The sequence below is a fragment of the Eufriesea mexicana genome, unplaced genomic scaffold (genome assembly GCF_001483705.2).
Source record: "Eufriesea mexicana isolate 0111107269 unplaced genomic scaffold, ASM148370v2 scaffold925, whole genome shotgun sequence".
In the NCBI taxonomy this organism is placed as follows: Eukaryota; Metazoa; Arthropoda; class Insecta; order Hymenoptera; family Apidae; genus Eufriesea; species Eufriesea mexicana.
In genome coordinates, this window is record NW_016909095.1 from 190,482 (window position 1) to 203,458 (window position 12,977).

The following is a 12,977-nucleotide window of genomic DNA, read 5'->3' on the forward strand; positions in this document are numbered from 1 at the left end:
TATATATATATATGTATATACAAATATATATATGTATATATTTATGTATATTTATATATTCAAACGAAAGGAAAACGATAATCGTTCTAGCCTACTGTCACGTAATTGGCTAATATGCCATACTTACAAACTGTACGACAATGTACAGTTTAGGATCATTTCTGGCATATTGAGGAAACGTATTTTAACTAGTTTTATCTATACATGTTTCATTCTTCTCTCAAATAAATACACGACTATCACAATAATACACGTGTCTTACCAATTCGTTCTCGCGTTTAATGACAGTTTACAATCGTTTGCAGAGTCTTTATTTTATTACACTTTCCAATCACCTCCGGATTTTGTTCTCCTAGTCTATTATAAAGAACGCGAAACGACATAGTAACGCACGAAGGATCCGTATAAAATAAATATTTTACGCATCTTCGGTTTGCTCGAAGCGACTTCGAGTCTCGATAATTCCCTAAAGCTGCCAGAAAATAAGAAAGATTTCACTCTTCCCAAAATTGTCTCTTTTTTTCTTTGCTTTGGACGAATCTATCTTTCCATCGATCGATAACCTACACACGTCATATTTTTCTATGAACTTGTTTTAATATCTAACCGAAGCTTCTTTAAAACTCTTTTTGCCTATCTCTTTCGGAGTTCTATGAAAAGAAAAACGTTGTCTTTTCATGCCTAATGTATACTCGTCCAGCATCGTCGTCACGATTGCTGGAAATACATGATTTTCTAACCTTAAACGTGCTACAACTTTGAACGTCTTTCTACACGTTTGTCTCTCAGGGAAACATTTTGAGTCTACTATCGAAATTCATTTAAATATGTATCTAGGCCCCTAAAGCGCAGCGTAATTCTTATACAAAACATAATGCCGAACGATTCTCAGCCAATGGCATCGCTTTCCCATTTCTTCATATTTTTCCGTTGCTTTTCACTCAATGAACGATGCCACGCCAACGAATATCCATCAACAGGTAAAGTGAACACCTGTATTTCCTGCTAAATCCTTCACATGCAGTTGGATGGACCTTTGTCTGGATTCGTTTAATTATTCTTCACGATCCTGATAGGGACGCAGGCTCGTGAATAGACAGTCTTGTGTCTCGCCAGGCTTCTTTCGAAGCTGAGTCTGCAGTAAAGTTTAACTCTTCGAATGTACATTGGTCTTTTGCGCCTTCTTTTTTCTAGCCGCAAGCATGTCATAGAAAGGATTGTGTGATATGCTTTGCCTGTAATAAAAAAACGTTTAAGAGCATTTAGTGAAAGTGTTAAAAAAAAAAAAAAAGATTGTTTAGGGAATCAGTTTATAAGTATTTCTAATTCAATGTATCTAAGTTAATAGGAATACTTTACTGTATTGAATTCTCAATTGAGGTATTTATGTCTTTCCTACTAAAACTTTTGAATTAAAATCCGAAATTGCCCACATAATAAAAGATTCGTAAAAGCGTTAAATAAGTAGGTCTAACTTCAGTTAGAACCAAGGGCCTCCTTTGAATTATTCACAGAATGAATAACAGCGTACCGCACGCATTTGATCCATTCTTCCTTTTCTTCGTCTGTGGCCGCAGACATTCTGTACACGGTGTGCTTGCCTGCAACAAGCGAGGAATAACAGTTACAATGCCGCCGTAATTACCGCGTGCACCACGACGTGCTATAAAAAAAAGATTGCGTTAAATGGCAACGCAACACGCACGGGATTCGATCGCCACACGTGAGAAAGATGTTTTGCCCGACCTGCACTTAAATTCTTTATAGCCTGTGCTCCATTAGTTCTCCGTTCTTTTAAGCTTTAATTTAAGTTTTAATTGAAAGAACTCAACGTGCGTTCAGAATTATACTTTTTCCAAGATACAATCTTTTCCAAATTACATACATGCGAATGGATGAGATACAGTGAAAAATAGCAACGTAATGGTCGAGGTATGTAATTTAAAAACAATGTACATTTATCAAGCTTTAACATTCTCATAGCATTTTCCACGCATAGTATAATTCCAGGTAATCTTCAATTGCTCAAAATGTTCAAATTGTGCTAGCAATTAAATACGCTGGCAGCCAGAATCGACTGGGCTCGTCACAGGTCACAGGCCACCGATCAATTAACGCTTTCATCCAGGATCCCAGGTAGTACCTTCGACAACTTTTCCCTCGCTGTCCGTCTTGCACGCCTTGATGAACTCTGAGCCGGCGGCGTACAGCTCGAAGCAATGCGGCTTGTGCCGATCCTGCACCTCTCTGACCTGAATGTTTTCCAGCGGAATGATGCCTCGTGGCTCCTTGTCGGTCGTGTATTCGAAGTAATAGAGACAGTTGTCGTTCAATATGAACCATCGTCTCTTCCAGCTCTTGTAACGTCCGCCTGAAACAACAAGCACCATGCCGATTTAAGAGCTAACGATCGATGCACAATTCTAATAGCGTTATTTACCTGCTGTCTCCGTCAGGGCAGCAGAGGGACAAAGCGATACGATATAAGAAAATAGGAAGAAACTTCGACGGTTTTCATCTCATTGTCATCGGGGGATCCTTCTGGACCAACAATTCCCAAACTTTTCTATTTCGTTATATCTCTTTAAGTAAATTTCACTTACAAAGCCTATAATGCGAATTATTTTTGTCAATTTTTCAGTTATTTCGACTGCGTTTCGTCGCCACTCGGATATAAAATACCTGCCGTCACGTCGTACCTCGGACCACCACCGGAATCTTTGGAATGCTTGGACATAATGCTGAAAATATTTGAGCCATTCGAGGCGCTTAACCTCTACGGCCAGACAGTTTGGGAAACGCTGTTCCAGGATGTTCTCACTCGTCCCTGTAACCCTTTATAGCGTGTACTTATCGTTTCATTTGCTTTCGATTTTACACGGAGAGTGGGTCGTTTAATCGCGAACCTTTGATCGTTGGTCGCAACTGGTATTAACGATCATCGTTCGAACATAGGATCGAACGCTTTTGTCCGTCGCGTAAGCCTTCGACTACCCGCATATCGCAGAAACGATCCGGGTCGCTTTACACGCCATGGGTGGCGCCAGCGTCGACCATCGAAGATGGAAAATGCGATAGAACGGAAACGATGCAAGTGCAAGGATAAAGCGTTTCCCGTGTAACATGACAGAAAAAAGTAAGGTATCGTTACGATTAAAAGTTCATTAGGGTCAATCTTTGATTACTTTTAAATACTTTTTCAGGTGGCATATCTTTTACGACATCAAACAGTACAGGTTATATTACTTTTACGTTGTCAATAACTACAAGCTCTACGTTAGAAAAAGCAAACAAGACTACAGAAAGAAAAGAAAGAAATTACTTCCACTATACACAGCCTCTGTTTTAACATTCCTCGCGATTGGTAAGAACCACTTTCCGTTAGATCAAAATTACTATCTCGCTAGTTACACAATCTTTTCGACAATTCTTTTCTACTTCTAGATTCGGCAAAAAGCTTTCGCCTCGTTGCAAAGGAAAATTGGCGAAATTTTGTCAAGATACACGTCGCTGTAAAGGGTTAACATCTTCATGCACTCGTGACATCCCCCAGAAGAAAGGGGGTCGCATGCAGGCCAGGGTACGTTCGCAACATTGTTCGATCAACTGCGGCTCGAGCAGCATTCTTTCGTTTTCTCACAGCCACACAAAAGAGGTTTTCTCATTTCAGATCATACCGGGTCAAGAGGAGAAGAGAAATGTCGGAAGGGCCGCGGACGAATTGTACGTTAGACAGTCTACGAAAGATTACCTTGCTTCCAGAGCCAGCCTTCCTTATCCGGGTTGAAGAACGTGTGCATCAGATCGTTCCCATCGTCCTCCGGTATCTTGAATGGTTCTGTTTTTATACTTTCGTATAAACTCTAAAAAGAAGCAATAATTGAAACAAATTATTTTTCTCAGTAAATTACCTTCGTATCGAGCGAAATATATCAAAATTAACTTCCTTTTTCTTTTCTAAAATGGAATATTAATTGAATTTAAAAATTCAATTTTTTATTTAGATTAGTTTGCATCACGCATTGTCGTTCTTTCGAAACTTGGATAATCTTGTATGATAAAAAGACTTCGGAATGCAAGGAAAATACCGGAGGATGTGCAGGTTTATGCTGTATAAACATATAATTGGAAATACCAGTTTTCTTAACCGGCCCTTAAATGCTAAGAAAACACTCATTACTCGAATATCATGAACAACGATTTAAGGTATCAGAAAAATAAATGAGTTTCTGTACAATTCGAATACCCATAGAATAGTCCATTGAGAAGTAATTATCTTCAAATAAACTACTCCATTCGTCTTCAGCAGAATCAACACTGTAATGGTCACGAAGAGAAACAAGAATCACAACAACGTTTATGCTCAGTACAATCTACGAAGAAATAAATCGAAATAAAAAGAAGAAATATATCTAGCGTCAGTGCTAACACGTTATCCTACTTGTCGAAGATGGTACGATCGATGATTGCTATCCTCCTATCGGAGAGTCGACGTGTATACGACCATTGTACATCAACATCGATCTAGAATCGCTTTCTATTCGCAAGCGCAGTCAGACGAGGTGAGACGAGGCGCACTCGTCGACGCACCACGCCACTTTGCATAAATCTATCATTAAGGAATCACTGCAACGGACTTCCCCGTTAGCCGGTTAGTTCATTCTAATAACCGCGATCCGCCGGTTGCAAGGCGACTTGTAAAGCGCGCCAATTGCTTTATATCCTGACCACGGATCGCGCGGATGGAAGCACGCGTGCATCACGACACCAACGAAAGGTCGGCCACTATCGCCAGTGCACGCGAATGACGTATATACGTCCGTTGTTCCGCACGCTATTGTGTTATTTATTGTGTTTGTTAAGGCTCATTTGCCTCCTCGACTGATCTCGCCACAGTTACCCAACTGAATTTTTGCACAAGTTTCTTGGGATCTATATGTGTGCGTATTAAATGTATATTTCATTCAGATTCGTTTGCTCGCTATTTGTTGTACTTGATACTTGGAATCTATGTTACAGCTGCAGAATGCTATATATAAAATCAAGGACTCACCATGACTATCAAGTGGAATCAAGCATCTAGTATTTAATCTAATATGCAATATTTAATGTACAACGTATAAAAGTACCTAGTGTTTACCATTAAGCATCTAGTACTTGTTATCAGGTGTCCGGGATCCAACGCTGAGCATTTAGTATCCGGTGTCAACTGCTCGGTACCCGGCACTAGAAGTCTAGTATCGAGTATCGAGTATAAATATCTAAGATTTAACGCCAAGTGTTTAGTATTTGCAACTTGGTGTACGATTAGTTTTAATTATTTAGAATCCGGTTCATCGTATCTTTTTAGGTACCCTAAATGCGTGGTCGGGTCAATCCATTAGGTGGCGGTTTAAACGTGATGCGAACGTTTGCCAAGAATTTGTCGGTAACTTCTGATTAATACGTACAGACATCTTACGTCATCGCTACTACAGCTTTAATAAAAGCATCGTGCACGTTTCGATAACGTGGACGAGCCGCAGACAATATCGTAAAGACCACTTTCTCATCGATAAAACGAATTAGAGTCAACCGTAACAACGTATAACTCTCATCTGGGAACATGATTGCCTTCGATATCGGATACGATATTTTCATGTATATGTATATCTACAAAACAATTACACGGTTGCATTCTAGAAGACGAATTGAAGTTTCATAGTATTACACCACTAAATTACGTTGATTATTATAAATGATTTATTATCGTCATCCACCTATCGTATACACATTGCCGCTATATGTTCCCAGTAACAGAGTGCTACCTAATCATTACCGTTGGCCACACATAATAAAACTGTTACACCTGCAATGTCTAATTACAGGAAATATTTCGCGCACGTTTGCAAGACACGGCTAGTGGAACAAGGAGAATTAGCATTTTCTGCCGAGGCACGAATACCTCTAGCGAAAATTTCAACGAGAAACGTGCAATTATATCTTGGAACTTGGAACGAGGTTGCAACATCGAGTCGCGGAAAATGAAGTCGGCAGCGATCGGATTAACCATTTCACCCCAAATCGTTTCCCTACTGTCGATCAAGGTAAACAATCACGGTAAGGTATAACGCGGAAAGACCTAAAAAGAAATTAAAAATTTTGAAGACTTAAAAAATGTGCGTGAAAACGCAAATGTTGTCTATCATTTACGAGTTCTGTCAAAGATCCTCTTTTATAGGGAGACAAATCAGGGAGCGCAGATAAAGCCAGAGCAAGCAAAGGCACTCACCACAAGGAGTTCGCGAGGCAAGTCTCCGCCATTGTTGATGCCACGGTTCATAGATATGAACTGTTCCACGCTGGGCTTATCCTTGACGCTCGGATTGTGCAGGGACGTGTTCAACATGATGATGGCGAAGCTGAGCACGTAACAGGTGTCCGTGTTCGTGAATATGTTCGGGTTCAGCTGGCAATACCTCTGCGCGAAGCATTCCATCATCCGGTCGATCTTCTGAGCCTCGCCGGGCAGTCTGAACGACCAGAGGAACTGCCGAAGAGCTTGCACCAGGATCAGGTCCGTGAAGTCGTGCAATTCGACGAAGGCGCGCAACACCCTCTCGTTGAAGTCGTTTCGCTCGCCGAGGTAATCGCCGATCGCGGTTTTGTTCAGACCTTCGCCCTTGTAGAGGAACTGAGCGACGTCCTCCGGCGTCGGTGCCAGCAGATTATGCTCGATCAGGTACTCGATGCCCTTCTTAGGGTCCATGTTGAACTTCTTACGGCCGATCGACGTCTGCTTCGCCTTGTTTGACGGCTTGGTTTCGTCGGGCGCGAGACCACCGCCCTCCATCGCCTCCATCTCGGCCACCACTTCGCCCAGCTCATCTTTCAGTTGCTGCAACAGAAACGGACGGGTCAGGGAAACGTGCACGACAATGGCTTCGTTCGTTTTCGCCAGTCTCCGGCGGTACCTTCGCTCTTTGGGCACCTTTGCCCGATTTGAACGATCGATTTAACGCGATTTAAAATAGGGGAAGGTTTGAACGCGGGGTCCTAAGGTTGCCTCGCAGATTGAAGGCTTAAGCCGGTACGCTAGGTAGGCTTTGATCTGATTAATGTCGCGTATGATATCAGCTGGATCACGCATTATGGCAGATGGTTCATTTGGTCAGCTAAGATACTCCGTCGAGAAGGTTTTCCTCGAGTTTATCGATGACGTAGGTCGAAGGACTTTGAAGGTAACTCGGTTTGCTAGGAGGAGATGACCGGAAATGATAGGTTCTCCTGGAAAAGCTATATCGCCCGAGGAAGTTGAAAAGAGGGTCAGGAAATTCGATGAAATCGAACATTCGTGTAGTTATGCGGTAATAGGTATTTTATAATCTCAGTATAATGGAGCTTAGGATTTAAGGGTGGACAAAAATTTGTCGAAATAGCTCAGTCAGCAATTTATTCGACGTAGGAGATACCAAAGTATTATATAAAATTAACCCGTTTTCGTTCTTTTCTGATGCTTCTGCAATTTTCTGCTCGCTACTATTTCCATCCTCCTCCACTTTCGTTGCTTTATAAAAATCTTCAGCTTGGCTGCACCCCATGTTTAAAGGAAGTCCTTCACCTGGCGTGCTCTCATCTTTCCGATCTAGATAAGCGAAGAACTTTCCAAGGGTGAATACCGAGAGGGAAGCGTCACGAGTGTCACATCGAAGTGTCTCTCCCACGTAGCGTTCGAGATACCGTTTACGACACGTGTTAATGAGAAAGAACGTGCTGAGTCTCGCATTTCGGGATTCAGAATTAATACCGATCTTGGGAAGTACCACTTTCTTCAAATATCCACTATCTAACTCAATTTATCATCCTCTAATTAATCTCTACGAAATTTCAGGGCCAGAAGAAGCAACACCTCGGAGGAATACATCCATGCAGCAGCCATAATTGGAGTAGACACTGGTGGACTAGGAGAAGCGTAACCTTGGGCAGCTAACTCTTCGTCCACGTCGTATAAGATTCCTACGTTCCCCTATATCTCTATACAGCTTAAGTATTTCGAAAAAATTTTAGCTCGACATTCCTTCTCAAGGTTGCTCATAATTAGTTTATAAAATGCGTACGTTACAGATATACCCGAGCAGTTCACCGGCTATGCAAGTACCAGCACGAGCACTTCCTGTCGACTGTCTGTGACTCTACCAGTCGTGTGCAATTTCCTTCTGCGGCATTTCCCGTTCTGCACGCCGGATTTGGAGGACATTCCGTGGATTCCCATGTCCTTTTTCGTTTCCTTCCTCGAGCTACTGCGTCGCGGTGATCGAAAGTGTTCGATCGAGCGATTTTACTCGTTAAATAAGTTAAACACGCCTGTCTTACCGTTGGAAAAAGCAAGAGAAAATCCGCGATTCGCGATTAACTCTATTAGATCAGTTAGAACACGAACCATATTAACACGACGAAACGAACGAACAATGTTTGCGCACGAATTAACACTAGAACTACCAACCCAGTCAAAATGACTGGTCCCAGAATTTTCTTTTTTGCTATCACCGAACACATACACCTGCTTTAAGAATAAAATTGGTACCAAACTCATGTTAAGAAAGAACTGTAATCGATAGATTCACTCGTATTCATCGTATCGCTGAAATTACGATAATCTGAGCACGTTATAGTTAGGTGCCCACTAAAGATCGGTAGTTCTAGCGTTAAAAAGCCCGATCGAACACGAGCAAATTCTGCTCATTTTTCCTACCACGATCGAAATGACGCGGTTCATAATCGACGAGCAATTAAACGGTGTATATGACATTCCGAGACAAACGATGAAACTTTTGTTTCAGGGAGAAAAGTAATTTCGCACGGCGCTCCAGCGTTCCGGGGAAATCACAATTACGGAAATCAAGGCGAAACACAATCTCTCGTAAAGCTGCATAAAAAGGAGGGAAAAAAGGAGTGACGGTGCGTGTGTGTGTGCAGCGCGAAAACAAGCATACATTTTCATTCGTCGAGGTGGAACAGGGAAAAAATTGAAACGAGAAACGTCGGAATAATATTTCCACGCTGCCGTATACGAGCGCGTGTCTCACGGTTATGTTTTGACCCGGCCGCGTCCCGGAACACACCACCTCCGACCTTAATCCGGGATCAGACGCTTCCGGAAAAACGCTGTCACGCCTCTTAATTGCGACACCGAGTCGAGGAAACTTTGAAACCCGCCTCGCTCGTAGCACTCCACGAACACGGAGAAATCGGCCGGTTTGGTTTCATTTACCATCCAGCGACTGTGCATGAATCGAGCTTCCTCTGTTTCAAAATTTTCCGCCTTCATCTAGTACCATTTTCTGCTACAATTACTATTTTCCTTATGTTCGAATAACGAGTAACACGTATGTAATTTCGAATGGATGATGAGACTAGTGTGATGCATAATTTAGAGGTGAATCTTAACCCTGTGCACTCGGCGATATTTTCGTTACAGAAACATAGTAACTCGAAGACTTCCTGCCATAATGTCGACGATATTTTCAAAACGGTAACTAAGAAGTGCAGATTAATTGTAAGACATAGAATTATTTTACCTCGATATTCCACGCGTCGTTGAACAATTTTAAATTTCAGATCTTAATTAACAATGATCTCTAGAATTTGATTAAATGGCGACTGAGAGTCGCCTCTCGAGTGCAAAGGGTTAAATCGATGGTTATGATTTAATTTATTGTAGCTAAATTTCAAGTTCATGAGGCTTAACTAGGGAAAGTCTTGTCGATGAAGGTTGTAAAAAGGGCGATGTAATAATGGTGACAATGAGATTTATGTATGTAATTCGTGAAAGTCAAGGATGTCTCGTGAAGTTGAAGGTCAAGTATAAATGAATAGTATAAATGAACGCGATCTCTGGCAATTTTCCGACGACTTTTCTGCGATATTCGTTAGGAGTAATTGTAAAATAGATGAGTTCTTTGTAAACGAAGATAGGATTGAAAGGAAGAGACTGGTATGAACGGGTACGTGAAGGAAAATAGCATTAAGCGTCACAATCTTGCGAAATATCTTCTCGACGTTGAAATTCAAGGCGCAAAACGACGAATAATAAATGTAGCATAAAAATCCAAAGATTCACAGTTACTGAAATTTGCATATAAACTTTTAATTTGAATCCACTTGGTATTAGATTTAATTTATACAATTTGTTAAGCAGCATAGAAACTTCTCCTCGGAACGGAGTGCGTAGAAATATTAATATGAAATCCCGTGATTTTCCGCGAATTTTTCCTATTCACCGCATTCTTCGTCGCAGTGCGCACGGCGTTCGCGAGTTTTTAATTAACAAAAACGAGTAACAATCCCAGGGATTTTTATTAAACAAGCGATCCTTCGCTTTTTCGTCCGCGGATCCGCTCCGCTCGAACAACGAGCGACTCTTTGACCCATCGAGAACGAATCTTCAAGCTTTCCCGCGCTGAAAGAACCGCGAAACTTTTGGGAAAGCGGGATTTTAAAAAAGTTCCCGGTTTCGTACGGCAGAAGGATAAATCCTGCTTAATTACCGACAAAGGGATATCCGGCCTAATTAATGTTCGAGGTCGGCTTTCTTTTGCGCGAGAACCGCGCGATATTCCTCGAATGCTTAAGCGAGAAAATTATTCAACGATCTCGCGCTGCTCTCCTTCGCTGAATTGTTAACCCGATTTCCAGAAATTGTCAAACTAATTGCGCGTTTCCATCGCGCCACCGTTCGAATTTCTTTCCTCTGTTTCTACCGCGATCACTTTCGATTCGTGATCGCAGGACGATAATTCCGCGATGTTGTCCTCTTTCGTTGGAATATAATCGCGCGATGGGGATTTCCAAAAATTGTCGAACTTATGCCGCGTTTCTATGGTATTACCGTTAGAAATTTCTTTCGCTTACTCGTGATCGTGGAACGACGAATCAATAGGAATTTTGGAATGATCTCTTGCGTTTCGTTGGAATATAATCGCGAGATGGAGATTTCCAAAAATTGTCGAACTAATGGCGCGTTTCTATGGTATTACCGTTAGAAATTTCTTTCGCTTACTCGTGATCGTGGAACGACGAATCAATAGGAATTTTGGAATGATCTCTTGCGTTTCGTTGGAATATAATCGCGAGATGGGGATTTCCAAAAATTGTCGAACTAATGCCGCGTTTCCATGGTATTACCGTTAGAAATTTCTTTCGCTTTCTCTTGATCGTGGAACGACGAATCAATAAGAATTTTGGGATGTTCTCTTCCGTTTCGTTGGAATATAATCGCGTAGTGGATATTTTTAAGCACTGTGAGATTAATGGCGCGTTTCTATGACGCTACTATTCAGATTTTTATCTTCTTCTTGCGATCGTAGATTTACGAATCAGTTCCGCGATGTTCTCTTTCGTTACATTACAATATAATCGCGTGGCGGATATTTCGAAACGTTATTAAACTAATGGCGCGTTTCTATGACGCTACCGTTCAAATCTCTTTCTCCTTCTCCCACCGCGATCGCAGGACAACGAATGCAAAATAATTCCAAGATGTTCTCTTCCGTTTCGTTGGAATATAATCGCGTGGTGAAGTGTAACGTAGCCTCTGCCGGGTTTAATTGCATGTATTTGTAATATGATGTATTACTTAATAACGTGGGTGCATCGAACTGAGGAATTTTTGCTTCCCGTTAGTCGTTGTTAGAAGCGTCTGGACACGACGCGATGTTACGAGGAGAAAGTAACTCGTTAATGTTATTCATTGCGATAGTACTCTGCACGGAAAGGAAAAACAATAACCGAATTTTTCTCTACCAGGAAGAATTCCATCTCGAGCATGTCAGGAATTTTGGAAGACCATAATCGCCCCTGATACAGTGAAGAAAAGGTCCCGAACCAGACGCCAAGACGAAAGACACGGTGACTCAAGTCAAAAACACGTTGTTCCTCGAGCAGTATTAAACTCGGTGACTAAGAATTCGAAAATTTTTCAAGCATCGAAATAATTCACGCCTTCGCAACCCACTGAATTAACTATCACTCGAGGAAAACCAATATTACACGAGCTTCCAATTTAAATTTTTATAACGTCATACTATATATTAATTCCAAGTAATTCTATATTATAATATATAATATATAAATAGTTCTCAGTCACGAATAAAGATAAATGAGAGCCAAAAGAAGGAAGGATAAATTCGGTATTAACCCTTCGCACTCGAGAGGTGAGCTTCAGTCGCCATGTCATAAAATTTGGAAGATCGATATTGTAGGATACCAAACGAAATCGCGAATCGGCTATTGCCAACAAAACAAATTGTAAACCGATCGATATCTTCTAGAAGCAAATCGAAAAGTTATTCTATATAACAAAATTAAGTTGCGTGACTCCCCTACGGGGAGGTGAAGCGTAGGTTAAGGAAAGCATAAAAGCTTGGTCCTTGACAACCAAAACAGAGTCCTTAGAAATCGCGAATCGGCTATTGCCAACAAAACAAATTGTAAACCGATCGATATCTTCTAGAAGCAAATCGAAAAGTTATTCTATATAACAAAATTAAGTTGCGTGACTCCCCTACGAGGAGGTGAAGCGTAGGTTAAGGAAAGCATAAAAGCTTGGTCCTTGACAACCAAAACAGAGTCCTTAGAAATCGGTTGTGACCAGCACAAGCGTGAGTCGCTTGGTCTTGGAAAAAGAGTCTTAACACTAGAACCACCGATCTTTAATGGGTACCTAACTATAACGTGCAAAGGTTATAGTAATTTCAGCGATACGACGAATACGAGTGAATATATCGATCACAGTTCTTTCTTAATACGAGTCGATACCAATTTTATTCTTAAAGCAGGTGTATGTGTTCGATGATTGCAAAAGGGAAAATTCTGGGACCAGTCATTTTGACTGGGTTGGTAGATCTAGTGTTAAAAAGAGTGCGTCCTCGTGTGTTTTCATTTCGTTATCTTGGTGTTCTTTTCCTAAGTTAAATCAGTTTACGAGTTTTGAGTTTGTG

General features: G+C 41.3%; 1 protein-coding gene across 4 annotated transcripts in view; it reads right to left on the reverse strand.

Annotated features, from left to right (window-relative positions):
* Window positions 1–277: 277 nt before the first annotated feature.
* Window positions 278–12,977, reverse strand: part of step (cytohesin steppke) — a 134,754-nt gene continuing 122,054 nt past the window's right edge. For 3 of the 4 annotated variants that reach the window (XM_017899712.1, XM_017899713.1, XM_017899714.1), the window contains 5 exons: window positions 6,272–6,877; window positions 3,752–3,863; window positions 2,144–2,371; window positions 1,532–1,601; window positions 278–1,235 (listed from right to left, as the gene is read on the reverse strand). In XM_017899712.1, the coding sequence (XP_017755201.1) occupies window positions 1,148–1,235; window positions 1,532–1,601; window positions 2,144–2,371; window positions 3,752–3,863; window positions 6,272–6,877 (1,104 nt within the window). In that variant the 3' untranslated portion in view covers window positions 278–1,147. Of the gene's footprint in view, window positions 1,236–1,359; window positions 1,602–2,143; window positions 2,372–3,751; window positions 3,864–6,271; window positions 6,878–12,977 lie in introns of all 4 variants that reach the window. The other variant, XR_001890184.1, reaches the window with a different exon arrangement.